Here is a 14,411-nt window from a genome sequence, read left to right on the forward strand (position 1 = left end):
TGATGTGTTTGACAGCACTTCCCATATTGCCGTCCTTTCTTCCCCTCTCTCTCTTCCTCCATGTTTATCTCCTATTCTTGTTATCTTTGCACTCTATTTCTTCCATCTCCCTCTCTTCCCCTTTCCTTTCCTTTTCTCCACACAACCCTCTCTTTCACTTTCCCTTCTCCCTCTTTAGAAAAAAGCAGGGCTCTCTATATTAATGTATTCTGTAACCTGCTCCTCTATGTCTATGTGTGTGCTGTTAGTAAGGATGTATTCATCTTAAGACTGGGTTTCAGACTTAGTCGCTAAGCCCCTTGATGTCTTGCTTGATGTGCAGCTGTTTCACTCTAATGATTCATTAAGTCAGTGAGTATCTTGCTCTGCCTGGAGTTTATAGGGACAAATCTTCCCTTTGAAATGCAAGAGAAAGGCCACAATGTATTATTGCAATTTAGGTGCAATTTAGATGTTGGCCACTAGATGGCATTATATGTGCAACATTTTTATACTCATCCAATGAACCATTGTATTACTGTTCAAAATGTTGTAGTCTGCCCAAATGTGCCTAATTGGTTTATTGATACATTTTCAAGTACATAACTGTGCACTCTCCTCAAACAATAGCATGGTATTATTTCACTGTAATAGCTACTGTAAATCAGACAGTGCAGTTAGATTAACAAGAATTGAAGCTTTCTGCCCATATCAGATATGTCTATGTCCTGGGAAATGTTCTTGTTACTAAAAACGTCATGCTAATCACATTAGCCTATGTAAGCTCAACCGTCTCGTGGGGGGGGGGACACTTATCCCATAGAGGTAACTACTTTGATACCTTGAAATAATGTGATTTGCAATATGCATCTCATTGTATTCGTTCATTTTTTCTCTTAATTGTCACAACGATAAGAGCAGTGCAGACAAAGCACTAGAAAGGGGTACATGGTTTGTTAGCACAATAGCACCTATCTGCCTGTCACTCCTAGTCTGTTGTTCCCCTTTGTTGAGTCATGTCGTTCCTCCCTGTGTGCTCTATTCCCCAAGGCCCTGTTCCAAAGAAAACACTTTTGTTCCTTTTCCAAGAAGAACAACTATTTTTCCCACAGGAGTTCCTTCTCCTCCCGCTAACCTCACAGTAGACATGGAATTCAGTATCCAGACTCAACTGACCGGCAGAGGTGGTCCCAACATCCAAACATGTAGCTACTGTCTTTCATAAGGAGAAGCTGAGGTGGTTTGGGTGTTTGATTCAGGACTTGTAATAAAGCTCCAGAGTTGTCTTTCCCTCAAAGCCAAAGTGGAAAAAAGAGTCTGAACTTCAAACAAAGCTTTCTTCATTTCTAATTTTAGTATCTAGCAAAGTTTTTTTATTTTATTTAATCTAACATTAGCTTTCAGTTTTAATTATGGTTCAATTTTCTTCAGCCGACATCGAAGACATGGGAGTCCTCGTGATATAAGGTTGCCACAGAAACAAAAACAATACCTGCATCTCTATTCAGATCGTGTTAGTTATTGTGACGGAACTGCGGAATGTCATGCTCTACTGAATAGCTTGCTGTGTCTAGCTTTTAAAGCACACTGCAAATTCAGGCATGTTTTCCGGTGCTCTGCAGGTGAGAGAGCAACCATCTATCCTCTGCATCTTTCCTTAGATGGACCTGTTGACATGTTGTCTCTATTGTTTCTCTCCACTCCTAACACATTGTCAGGCATGGTGAGGTGTTGACACTTAAGCAACCTCTCGGCTTGTGGTGCTGCCGTGAGCTAACACATTCCTCTAGGCCTCCTCCAGCCTGACCCTTTTATTCTTCCTCATCAGCACTGCTATGCCACCTAGGAGTCAGCTCCTTAATACACCACTTAATAGTACACAAAATGGGGCCCTCAACCCTTTTTTCACTTTTGTGTCTGTGTGTGTGTCTCCGTCTGTGTGTGTGTCTGTGCATGTATATGTGTGTTGTTTTTTCTTCTCTCTCTCACTCCTCCACTCTACCTGGTAAAGGCTGTGACAATGCCAGCGGGCGGTGCCTGTTCGCTTTATTAGCAATAAAAGTTAATGGATGGAGCATGCTGATATCCTCGGCCCTCCATCACGCATGTTGACAAGTGCGTCCAATCAATGCCGGCTCTCCAATTAAAACCCGGTATGCGACCTGCCATCAGCCTCTAACCACGATGCCTCACCAATGACAGTTTCATACATAGTAAATTACCATCGGATCAACTCCATAAAATATTGAAGTTGCTGTAATTGTGTGCGATCGCGCCACCCCGTAAACTGACCCTGCAAAATTGTGTTCCCACTCCCATTCCATATAAGATTGAGAGGCCAGAGTGATAGTTTGTCATAACAGTGATTCAGGAAAAAAAACATTGGAATGAATAAAAGGCTATTTTCAGAGTCCTGCCATTGATTAAAACAATATTTCCAAACAGAGAGGAGCTATATTGGTTTCAAGTTAACACGTAACTGTTATTGCCTCTATATCCATTCCACCCCAGTGGAAAACAGTGACATATCCATGGAAAGGTGTTCGCAGCATGATTCAAACCTCTGTTTTGACCTTTGACCCCATCTCCCCTGTGGAGTCAGAACGCAGCAGGGAGGCAGGTCAGGCCTAAGATCAATAATTCACCCTTCACTACTGCTCCTTCTCCCCTGCATGTGGCATTCACCACCAACTCATCCATCTCCTTCTCAACACTCTTCTCACAAAATGCTTTCTCTCTTGTGATCCAACTGGAAATAAATAACTGTGTGTGTGGGTGTGTGTTTGATGCAGGTGTACAGTATGTGTTGCCTTTGTGTTTCATATTGCAAGCAGAGCTAAGATAGAGAGATGAAAATATAATCATTCCAACCGTTTGCACAATGTCAACTGGATGTTTGAATAACTGTAGTGTATTTGAGATAACCATAGAGCATAAAGTTGATGTAGCACTTGAACAGGAGACTGGAGCAGTAAGACATTTTGCTTGCACTGTATAATGTCACTGAGGAATAAAACAGTTCCAAGGCATTCCAGAGGGAACCTAAGGCAAGATCATTATAATATAGAGTTTTAGTGATCGTTTCACTGTTAAGCTCTTTCCTTCCACACATCAACAGGAAGTAGTTTTGGGGTAGGGGTGCTGTGATTTTTTGCCAAGAGAGGGCTATATCGGTCCACTAGTAAAGGACTATTAAAGACCCAGTGCACTACTTTTGTGTAAATGTATTTTTTCCAGAAATATTTTGGATTTTTCAGGGGCTGCTGCAGCATCATCAGCACCCCTACTTTCCGTGGCTATGCTTACACACATACCATACCATTTGGAATAAGAACTCTAGGTGAACCAAGTCTGTCACAATGATACTGTGTAGCTGCAGTAAATAAGACACTGTATTCTTGTCACACTGTCCTATTTTTTCAGTATTTTCTAATCCATCTTTTACTTTTGGTACCGTAGAGATTGCTTTTTGTTTTCTGGCAGATGATTACAATATAAGAAGAAGCTCAAAACAATATCCCCTTCAGATTGATATTTGTGTGTTGCTCAACAGATTCTCATTGTGGCTGTCTACTCTTTGTTTTGCACTGGCCAAGATGGATGGCCTTTCATCATGGACACTATTTTTGTCTCTGTTAAAATCTCGTATTGCCTTTGATGATACCAATTGAAAAAAACATGCTTCTGCATTTCTTTATACCTACAGTGCCTTGCGAAAGTATTCGGCCCCCTTGAACTTTGCGACCTTTTGCCACATTTCAGGCTTCAAACATAAAGATATAAAACTGTATTTTTTTGTGAAGAATCAACAACAAGTGGGACACAATCATGAAGTGGAATGACATTTATTGGATATTTCAAACTTTTTTAACAAATCAAAAACTGAAAAATTGGGCGTGTTTGAAGCCTGAAATGTGGCAAAAGGTCTCAAAGTTCAATGGGGCCGAATACTTTCGCAAGGCAATGTATTTCTATTGGTTACCATGGTGAGCTACTACTCTAGATCTGAGTAGTACAAGACCACATTACCTGACAAGCAACAACCTCAAAAATGTACAAATAGGTTAACAGAGAATTTACAGGACAGCCAGCTAGCACTACGTGGTTTAGCTCAGATTAAACACAGGGAATACTCATGGCTTCATTATATGTCATTACACCTCTAATGACTTGTTAATTTCCTGTGAGCTGGGCAGAGCGGGCACCTGTGTGAGGCAGAGGGCTATCAGGCATCAGCCTCCTGTACCTACTGTAAGCTGGCAGGCCCCTGCGCACTGCCAGATCTTTGTCCTTGGGAAATCATGTCCAATCATATTGGAAGCGATCGGACCAAAAAGCCACCATTCGTAATCCCCCTCATCACTTTTACGCCTGTAGACTCCCACCTGCTCCCCAACACGACAGGCCAGAGGACAGGGACAGACATGGCAGCTTTGGTGGCTCTGAACAAACGGGTGGCAGTGATATGGTGGCACACATGCTTTTGTTGTTTGCCGGTAGTACTGTGCCAGGAAGAGTGGTGTCCTCGGGTATTTTCTCTTCAATATCTGTGTGTATGTGCCTCTATTTCTCTGTCTGCCTGTCTGCCTGTCTGTCTGTTAATTTGTCTGTCTATCTGTCTTACTTTGTAGCTCTATCTCCCTGTTCTCATCTCTCACACAGCCCATAATATTTATATTCTCCTTCGCTATGTCTCTCTCTGTCACTTTAGAAGCCCTTTACAATTGTACCTGTATACAGGTTGAACATTTCTGATTTGGCCACTGATAAGTGCCTACATTGTGTCATGACATTGCCCTGTTGGGGGAGGTTTATGACCCCCCATAAATACCTTTCCCCCTTTTTCTCTCCACTCTACAGAATGGTCACTTGGAAAGTCCTTTGTTAACATAGGGAGAGTATTGTAACATCAAAGGGTTGGGAACCGAACAATATTTCGGTAATCCAACCAGTTGAAAGTATCCGTTGGTACTTAAAGAATATGATGTCAGATCAGTTGTCATCTGAGACATTATTACTGATGATAGGACAACATAAACTGTATCTTGGAAAGTCTCCACATCACATTGACATGGAATTGTTGTGCAATTTAAATCTTTAAATATGAAACTATTTGTGAAAAGATTCAATGTAATTTTTGTTTTTAAAATAAGATAATTGTTTTCAGAAGTAAAATATGCTCAATCAGTGGCCACACGCAAATGAATAGGCCTTTACTAAATTTCTATAAGAGCCCCTGTGACCCAATTCATGGCGAACTAAGCCAACCTCAGTGTGAGCTCTGGTTGCGAATGGTTGAACGACTACTACCTAACGAAATTAACATTGTGTTCTCGATGATGTGAGGACTATGTTCATACGTTTAGAAGGGTGAATTTCAACATGGAGGGGACGATCGCCACTCTGGAAGGAGGAATTTGAATATACCAGCTAGAATTTTAATTTTAATTTCACCTTTATTTAACCAGGTAGGCTAGTTGAGAGCAGGTTCTCATTTACAACTGCGACCTGGCCAAGATAAAGCATAGCAGTGTGAACAGACAACAACACAGAGTTACACATGGAGTAAACAATAAACAAGTCAATAACACAGTAGAAAAAAGAAAAAATAGTCTATATACATTGTGTGCAAAAGGCATGAGGAGGTAGGCAAATAATTACAATTTAGCAGATTAACACTGGAGTGATAAATTATCAGATGGTCATGTGCAGGTAGAGATACTGGTGTGCAAAAAAGCAGAAAAGTTAAATAAATAAATAAATAAAAACAGTATGGGGATGAGGTAGGTAAATTGGGTGGGCTATTTACCGATGGACTATGTACAGCTGCAGCGATCGGTTAGCTCCTCAGATAGCAGATGTTTATAGTTGGTGAGGGAGATAAAAGTCTCCAACTTCAGCGATTTTTGCAATTCATTCCAGTCACAGGTAGCAGAGAACTGGAAGGAAAGGCGGCCAAATGAGGTGTTGGCTTTAGGGATGATCAGTGAGATACACCTGCTGGAGCGCGTGCTACGGGTGGGTGTTGCCTTCGTGACCAGTGAACTGAGATAAGGTGGAGCTTTACCTAGCATGGACTTGTAGATGACCTGGAGCCAGTGGGTCTGGCGACGAATATGTAGCGAGGGCCAGCCGACTAGAGCATACAAGTCGCAGTGGTGGGTGGTATAAGGTGCTTTAGTAACAAAACGGATGGCACAGTGATAAACTGCATCCAGTTTGCTGAGTAGAGTATTGGAAGCTATTTGTAGATAGAAGTCGAGGATCGGTAGAATAGTCAGTTTTACTAGGGTAAGTTTGGCGGCGTGAGTGAAGGAGGCTTTGTTGCGAAATGTTTGATATGAGTCTGGAAGGAGAGTTTACAGTCTAGCCAGACTCCTAGGTACTTATAGATGTCCACATATTCTAGGTCGGAACCATCCAGGGTGGTGATGCTAGTCGGGCGTGCGGGTGCAGGCAGCAAACGGTTGAAAAGCATGCATTTTGTTTTACCAGCGTTTAAGAGCAGTTGAGGCCATGGAAGGAGTGTTGTACTGCATTGAAGCTCGTTTGGAGGTTAGATAGCACAGTGTCCAAGGAAGGGCCAGCAGTATACAGAATGGTGTCGTCTGCGTAGAGGTGGATCAGGGAATCGCCCACAGCAAGAGCAACATCATTGATATATACAGAGAAAAGAGTCGGCCCGAGAATTGAACCCTGTGGCACCCCCATAGAGACTGCCAGAGGACCGGACAACATGCCCTCCGGTTTGACACACTGAACTCTGTCTGCAAAGTAGTTGAACCAGGCAAGGCAGTCATTAGAAAAACCGGGGCTACTGAGTCTTTCGTTAAGAATATGGTGATTGACAGAGTCAAAAGCCTTAGCCAGGTCGATGAAGACGGCTGCACAGTACTGTCTTTTATCGATGATGGTTATGATATCATTTAGTATCTTGAGTGTGGCTGAGGTGCACCCGTGACCAGCTCGGAAACCAGATTGCACAGCGGAGAAGGTACGGTGGGATTTGAGATGGTCAGTGATCTATTTGTTGGCTTGGCTTTCGAAGACCTTAGATAGGCAGGGCAGGATGGATATAGGTCTGTAACAGTTTGGGTCCAGGGTGTCTCCCCCTTTGAAGAGGGGGATGACTGCGGCAGCTTTCCAATCCTTGGGGATCTCAGACGATATGAAAGAGAGGTTGAACAGGCTGGTAATAGGTGTTGCGACAATGGCGGCGGATAGTTTCAGAAATAGAGTGTCCAGATTGTGAAGCCCAGCTGATGTTTATGGGTCCAGGTTTTGCAGCTCTTTCAGAACATCTGTTATCTGGATTTAGGTAAAGGAGAAGCTGGGGAGGCTTGAGCGAGTAGCTGCGCGGGGGGCTGTTGGCCGAGGTTGGAGTAGCCAAGAGGAAGGCATGGCCAGCCGTTGAGAAATGCTTGTTGAAGTTTTCGATTATCTTGGATTTATCGGTGGTGAGCGTGTTACCTAGCCTCAGTGCAGTGGGCAGCTGGGAGGAGGTGCTCTTGTTCGCCATGGACTTTACAGTGTCCCAGAACTTTTTGGAGTTAGAGCTACAGCTGGCCTTTGCTTTCCCGACTGACTGAGTGTATTGGCTTCTGACTTCCCTGAACAGTTGCATATCGCGGGGACTATTCAATGCTATCGCAGACCGCCACAGGATGTTTTTGTACTGGTCGAGGGCAGTCAGGTCTGGAGTGAACCAAGGGCTATATCTGTTCTTAGTTCTGCATGTTTTGGAACGGAGCATGCTTATCTAAGATGGTGAGGAAGTTACTTTTAAATAATGACCAGGCATCCTCAAGTGACGGGATGAGGTCAATATCCATCCAGGATACCCGGGCCAGGTCGATTAGAAAGGCCTGCTCGCAGAAGTGTTTTAGGGAGCGTTTGACAGTGATGAGGGGTGGTCGTTTGACTGCGGACCCGCAGCGGATACAGGCAATGAGGCAGTGATCGCTGAGATCCTGATTGAAGACAGCGGAGGTGTATTTGGAGGGCCAGTTGGTCAGGATAACGTCTATGAGGGTACCCTTGTTCACAGATTTAGGGTTGTACCTGGTGGGTTCCTTGATGATTTGTGTGAGATTGAGGGCATCTAGCTTAGATTGTAGGACTGCCAGGGTGTTAAGCATTTCCCAGTTTAGGTCACCTAACAGAACAAACTCTGAAACTAGATGGGGGGCGATCAATTCATAAATGGTGTCCAGGCACAGCTGGGAGATGAGGGGAGTCGGTTGCAGGCGGCAACAGTGAGAGACTTATTTCTGGAGAGATTCATTTTTAAAATTAGGAGTTCGAACTGTTTGGGTATGGACCTGGAAAGTACAACATTACTTTGCAGGCTATCTCTGCAGTAGAATGCAACTCCTCCCCCTTTGGCAGTTCTATCTTGACGGAAAATGTTATAGTTGGGTATAGAAATCTCATAATTCTTGGTGGCCTTCCTAAGCCAGGATTCAGACACGGCAAGGACATCAGGGTTGGCAGAGTGTGCTAAAGCAGTGAGTAAAACAAACTTAGGGAGGAGGCTTCTGATGTTGACATGCATGAAACCAAGGCTTTTTAGATCACAGATGTCAACAAATGAGGGTGCCTGGAGACATGCAGAGCCTGGGTTTACCTCCACATCACCCGCGGAACAGAGGAGGAGTAGAAAGAGCGTGCGGCTAAAGGCTATCAAAACTAGTCGCCTAGAGTGCTGGGGACAAAGAATAAAAGGAGCAGATTTCTGGGCGTGGTAGAATATATTCAGGGCATGATGCGCAGGCAGGGGTATGGTGGGGTGCGGGTACAGCAGAGGTAAGCCCAGGCACTGGGTGATGATAAGAGAGGTAGTATCTCTGGACATGCTGGTTGTAATGGGTGAGGTCACCGCATATATATAGCATGAGCTTATAGTATCGCAACTTGGTATGAGCTGTGAACTCATATTCACTAAAGGAGTGATACATCCTAGACGTTGAGTTATCAGCAGCAGCTGTAAACGTGTGTGGCCTACGAAAGGACGAACAACCTCCTCAGAATGACAGGGTACTGCAATGTTTCCGTTTCACCACAAGATGACAGACTGCAACGTTTCCGCCCAGAAATATCCTTCAAAGGACAAGGGAGATCTCTGCTGGGAAACCCAGCCTTCAATCTTCGACCAATGTATCAAAGCGCAGCTCAGAGTAAACATATTTCTTGCATTTTCCTTTTCCAAATGGCCGTTATTTAGAATGCATAAGATTCTGTATTTACGATAGCATAGCTTCATAAGGTCTGATAGAGACCCAATCCTTTTGTTCCTCAGTCTTCCCGCACTTTCATTGAAACCCAACCCCCATTCTTTGTGTAACCAGCCGTCATATCGGTTTTGTCCACAAGGAACGTTTTATTTTAATGACATAATTAGTAATCAATGTATGATCCATCCTGTGTATATGTAATTCTGTGTGATTATTTTGGTATTTAGTATAGAAATAAACCACATTTTGTTAGCCAGGGTTTGTGAAGATAACCAAGAATTTTACGACGTTCAGATGAGACTCAATAAGGTGACAATTAATAATTGACTGCTATTGATATAAAATATTACCCGTGTCACATTCTGACCTTAGTTCCTTTGTTTTGCATTTGTTTTAGTATGGTTAGGGTGTGAGTTGGGTTGGGCAGTCTATGTTCCTTTTTCTATAATTTGGGATTCTGTGTTTGGCCTGGTATAGTTCTCAATCAGAGGCAGCTGTCAACCGTTGTCCCTGATTGAGAACCATACTTAGGTAGTCTTGTTTAACTTTTGAGTTGTGGGTGATTATTTTCTGTGTCTCTGTGTTCCACACAGAACTGTTTCGGTTTGTTATTTCACTTTGTTATTTTTGTATTTTGTCGTGTTCAGTTTGTTCTATTAAATATGGACACTTACCACGCTGGGCATTGGTCCTCCTCTTCTCCTTCATACGACAGCCGTTACAACCACGTCTTTAAGAGTTTATTCGGAAGACAACAGCTCTATAAACATTATTCAGTGGTGCCCCGACTTCCTAGTTAATTACATTTACATGATTAGTTTAATCAGGTAATATTAATTACAGAGAATTGATTTTATAAAATAGCATGTTATATAATTTAATCCATAGTAAAGACACAACAATTGGAAAGCAGTGGCTGAACAGTAGCGTGCTATAAATTACTTCAGAGCTCAGGCTCTGTGCTTCATAGCGCTGTATGGGTTTTGTTTGACTGAAAGTCTTGTTCTGTACATGAGTACCGCACGGGACAAGAAGTCTATTGTGAAGAAAATTTGCTGTGGAACATGCGCTTGAATGCACACAACTCCTTTCTATGCTCACCAAAATGACACTCTCTTTCTCTGAATTGCCTTGTGAAAGCTTAACATTGTAAGATCACATTTTATAACTTAGCTAGTCATGTTGGCAATAGAACAAGCTTTCAAATGATGCCCACCTGACACAAATTGATATTTAAACAGGGACGTTTTTGGATTGCGTAAAAAACAACAGTAATTGTGTGATGGCAGGGATAAAGGGTTGTGATCCAAACAAAACAACTACAAGTGTGCTTGCTTTAGTTTATCAATGGCACAGCTAGGATAGATTAAAAAAGCACCTTATCATTGAAGATTCTTCTTTGTGCACACTTTGCATATTCCCACCCTCGACATAATATGTGTGTGTCGTGGTCTGAGATCTGTATCATATTTCCTCTCTCTCTCTCTCTCTCTCTCTCTCTCTCTCTCTCTCTCTCTCTCTCTCTCTCGGTGCATGCTGGGTGTTTTTGGAGTTTGAGTGTTTGGTGTGGAAAGCTCTATCCTAACTAACTTTCTTGATTCTATTCTTTTCTTTACATGTTATTTTCTATGGTGGAGGGTTAATGCAATATTTGTTTTTAGCGGTATCCAAAGTTTCTTTTTTTCAAAGTTAGGGTGGAAGAGGACAGAGTAACATTCCGGGGTTGCAAGGTATAGTGTGCGCAATGGCTTCTCAGCCTAGTGCGCAAGAGACGCTGTCGATTCAGCATGGTTTCAGGTGTGTTCCTGAGAACGGAGTTAAGGTGGAGGAGGTTCTGCTCGCGGTCGGTGAACAGGTAGGAGCTGAGTTTATACATTCTGCTTCTAGAATGAACAAGGCGGTGGTTGTGTTCATGAAAAGAGCTAATTTGGTCGGTAGGCTAATTGCTAGCGGAATATTTGTAAGGGATGTGTTGGTGTCAATTTCACCTCTCTCTACCCCTTCAACAAGAGTTGTAGTGGCAAATTTGCCTCCGTTTATTACGGATGATCAAATTAGGAAAGAGCTGAGTCGTTTTGGTAAGTTTGCTAGCGGTTTCCGTGTACTGTCAGCAGGTTTTCAGGCAGATGCCGTTAAGCACGTTGTTTCATTCAGGAGGCAAGTGTTTATGTTTCTGAACAATAATGAGCAACAGCTAAATGTGCATTTTAAAGTGAGGCATGGGGAAGGGCTCTATGCAGGTTTTGCCAGCACAGATAGTCTACGGTGTTTTGAATGTGGGGATTTGGGGCACAAGAGCTTTGCGTGCCCACATAAAGGCCATAGACAAGGGGAGGGTACGAGCGCAAGGGGGGAAATCGAGGTGAAAATGCAGGGGTAAGGAGATGCAGACAGCAGAGGCTGGGCCTAGTCAGTCTAGAGATGGTGGTGTAGATGAGGCTGGGTCTAGTCAGGCTAGAGATGGTGGGGTAGCTGAGGCTGGGTCTAGTCAGGCTAGAGATGGTGGGGTAGCTGAGGCTGGGCCTAGACATGCTATGGAGGGTGGTATAGCTGAGGCTGGCCCTAGTCATGCTATGGAGGGTGTTGTAGCTGAGGCTGGCCCTAGTCATGCTATGGAGGGTGGTATAGCTGAGGCTGGCCCTAGTCATGCTATGGAGGGTGTTGTAGCTGAGGCTGGCCCTAGTCATGCTATGGAGGGTGTTGTAGCTGAGGCTGGCCCTAGTCATGCTATGGAGGGTGGTGCAGATGATACTGCGTCTAGTCAGGTTATTCTAGTGGATGAGGAGAGTATAGTGGGGAAGTGTAAGAGATTAGGGGAGGAGGAGGAGGGTGTCAAGAGGAAAAAGAAAAGGGTGTGGACAAAGGCACCATGGAAATGTTGCCTGTTGCTGTGGGTGAGGCCCTAACCAGAGAGAAAGGGCAGGTGGTCAGGGTGGGAGATAGAGAAGAGGAGGAAAGTGAGTCTGAGGAAGAGGATGAGGAGGTATTTTTTCAGACTCCTCTTCAATTGGCCCGGAGCTGACAGCCAGTCAACCAGAGGGGTCTAAGTACACGTTGAGAGAACTGACAAGGTTCCTGAATGAGACTAAGGGGAAAAAAGTTAATCTTGAGGCTTTTTTCCTGATCCTAGAAAGTTTGTAAGATCAGTACAACATGCTATGAGAAATGAGGGGCATGGTGTCCTCTCACCCAAGAAACGGTTTAGGTTGAGGAAGTGGGTCACAACAGTGCGTAAAGGTTTACCTTCAGACACTGTTTAAATGTTTAATTTCTTACTGACACTGGGGCTTTTGAGCTTTGCTATTGGTCTATTTCTCTGCTGGCTTTTCTCCCACTTCTTATGGAGACTCTTCGGGTAGGCTCGCTCAATATAAATGGCGCCAGAGATGCGGGAAAGAGGAGTGTGTTGAGTGAATATGTAAAACATAAACAAGTACAGGTGTTGTTTCTGCAGGAGACGCATAGTGATGTGGTGAATGAAGTTGATTGGGGGCTCTGGTGGAAAGGGGCAAGTGTGTTGAGCCATGGGACAAATCTTAGTGCAGGGGTGGCAGTCCTTTTTGCACCGGGTCTGGCTGTAAAAATTTGCTCCTCAAAGGAGGTGTGTAGGGGTAGGTTGCTTGTTGTTAAAGCAGAAATTAACAACATGTGTTTTGTCTTTATAAATGTGTATGCGCCTAACACAGGGAGAGAAAGAGGGTTCTATTTGGGAGTCTTAGACAGGAACTCTCACAAGTAGCGCCTGAGGAGACGCTGGTGATCGGAGGTGACTGGAACTGTACAATGGATTTTACAAAAGACAGAAATGGGGAAGAGCCTCATTCAGTGTCAGTGGGAGTGTTAAGGGACATCTTTAATCAGTTTGACCTAGTGGATGTTTGGAGAACTAAACATCCAAACACAAGACAGTATACGTGGGTGAAGGTTTTTGGGGCTAGGGTGAGTGCAGCTCGACTTGATCGTTTTACATGTCCAGGAATCAGAGCAATAGGCTTCTGAGTGCTACCATTCTCCCAGTGGGGTTTTCGGATCACCACATAACCATGGCTCGGCTGTCTATTTCACCAGGGCCCCGGCAGGCATCTTATTGGAAGTTCAATGTAAAGCTCTTACAAGATGCCACTTTTTGCTCAGGTTTCCAGACTTTTTGGGAAAGATGGGGGCAGCGAAGAGAGGAGTATGAGTCTCTGAGTCAGTGGTGGGATGTGGGGAAAGTGCAAATTCGGCTTTTCTGTCAACAGTACACAGCTCTCTCATCCTCAGAGGCAAGGAGAGTGTTGGGGGAACTAGAGCGGTGTATTAGTGAGATGGAGGTAGAGATGGTGGGGCAAGGCAATGTAGGCCTCCAGGCTAACTTAGCCGAATTACGTAGGGACCTGGGCAGTTTTTTCCAGGTTAAAGCAAAGGGAGCACTTGTAAGAGCTAGGTTCTCCATGCTCAAGGAGATGGATGCTCCCAGCTCCTTCTTCTTTGGTTTGGAAAGACAGAGCAGTGAAGCCAAGGGTATGCATTGTCTACGGCTGTCTGATGGGCGGGTGACCTCTGTGGTGGGGAGATGCGGGAGCGGACTGTGGAGTTTTATACTGAATTGTATAGGGCAGAAATGTGTGATCCTATGTGTGCTCAGGTCTTGTTCGCAGGACTCCCTAAGCTCTCTCGGGCACAGAGGGATGAAATGGACATTCCTCTGTTGTCACATGAACTGGCAGAGGCAGTAACCCAGATGTCCCCCGGTCGTGCACCCGGGGTTGATGGACTTCCAGTGGAATTTTACAAAAAATTCTGGGGAACAATTGGACAGGATTTCTTTTGCGTGTTGCGAGAATGCATAGGGGTAGGAGAGTTGCCGATGAGCTGCCGTCGGGCGGCTCTGACTCTCCTGCCCAAAAAAGGGGACTTGTGTGAACTTAAGAACTGGAGGCCTGTGGCGTTACTCTGTGCGGACTACAAGATTTTTGCCAAGGTCCTCTCTAACAGACTGAAGTCCCATCTGGACTCTATAATACACAAGGACCAGACATATTGTGTACCGGGACGCTCAATCACGGACAACTTGTTCTTGATTAGGGACATGTTGGACTTGTCGAGAGGTTCTAATGTGAACTTTGGACTGGTCTCTTTAGATCAAGAGAAGGCTTTTGATAGAGTGGATCATGAGTATCTGTTTAATGTGATGTCTGTGTTTGGGTTTGGGAAGAG

General features: G+C 44.2%; 1 protein-coding gene across 5 annotated transcripts in view; it reads left to right on the forward strand.

Annotated features, from left to right (window-relative positions):
- Nucleotides 1–14,411, forward strand: part of LOC118387540 (astrotactin-2-like) — a 396,009-nt gene that overhangs the window by 163,884 nt on the left and 217,714 nt on the right. The window contains exon 1 of one of the 5 annotated variants that reach the window (XM_052459843.1): nt 10,744–11,067. The exons of the other annotated variants lie outside the window; for them this stretch is intronic. Coding sequence (XP_052315803.1) covers nt 11,000–11,067 — 68 coding nt within the window. The 5' untranslated portion in view covers nt 10,744–10,999. Of the gene's footprint in view, nt 1–10,743; nt 11,068–14,411 lie in introns of those variants that run through there. 5 annotated transcript variants of the gene reach the window in all.

This window comes from Oncorhynchus keta, chromosome 13 (genome assembly GCF_023373465.1).
Source record: "Oncorhynchus keta strain PuntledgeMale-10-30-2019 chromosome 13, Oket_V2, whole genome shotgun sequence".
In the NCBI taxonomy this organism is placed as follows: Eukaryota; Metazoa; Chordata; class Actinopteri; order Salmoniformes; family Salmonidae; genus Oncorhynchus; species Oncorhynchus keta.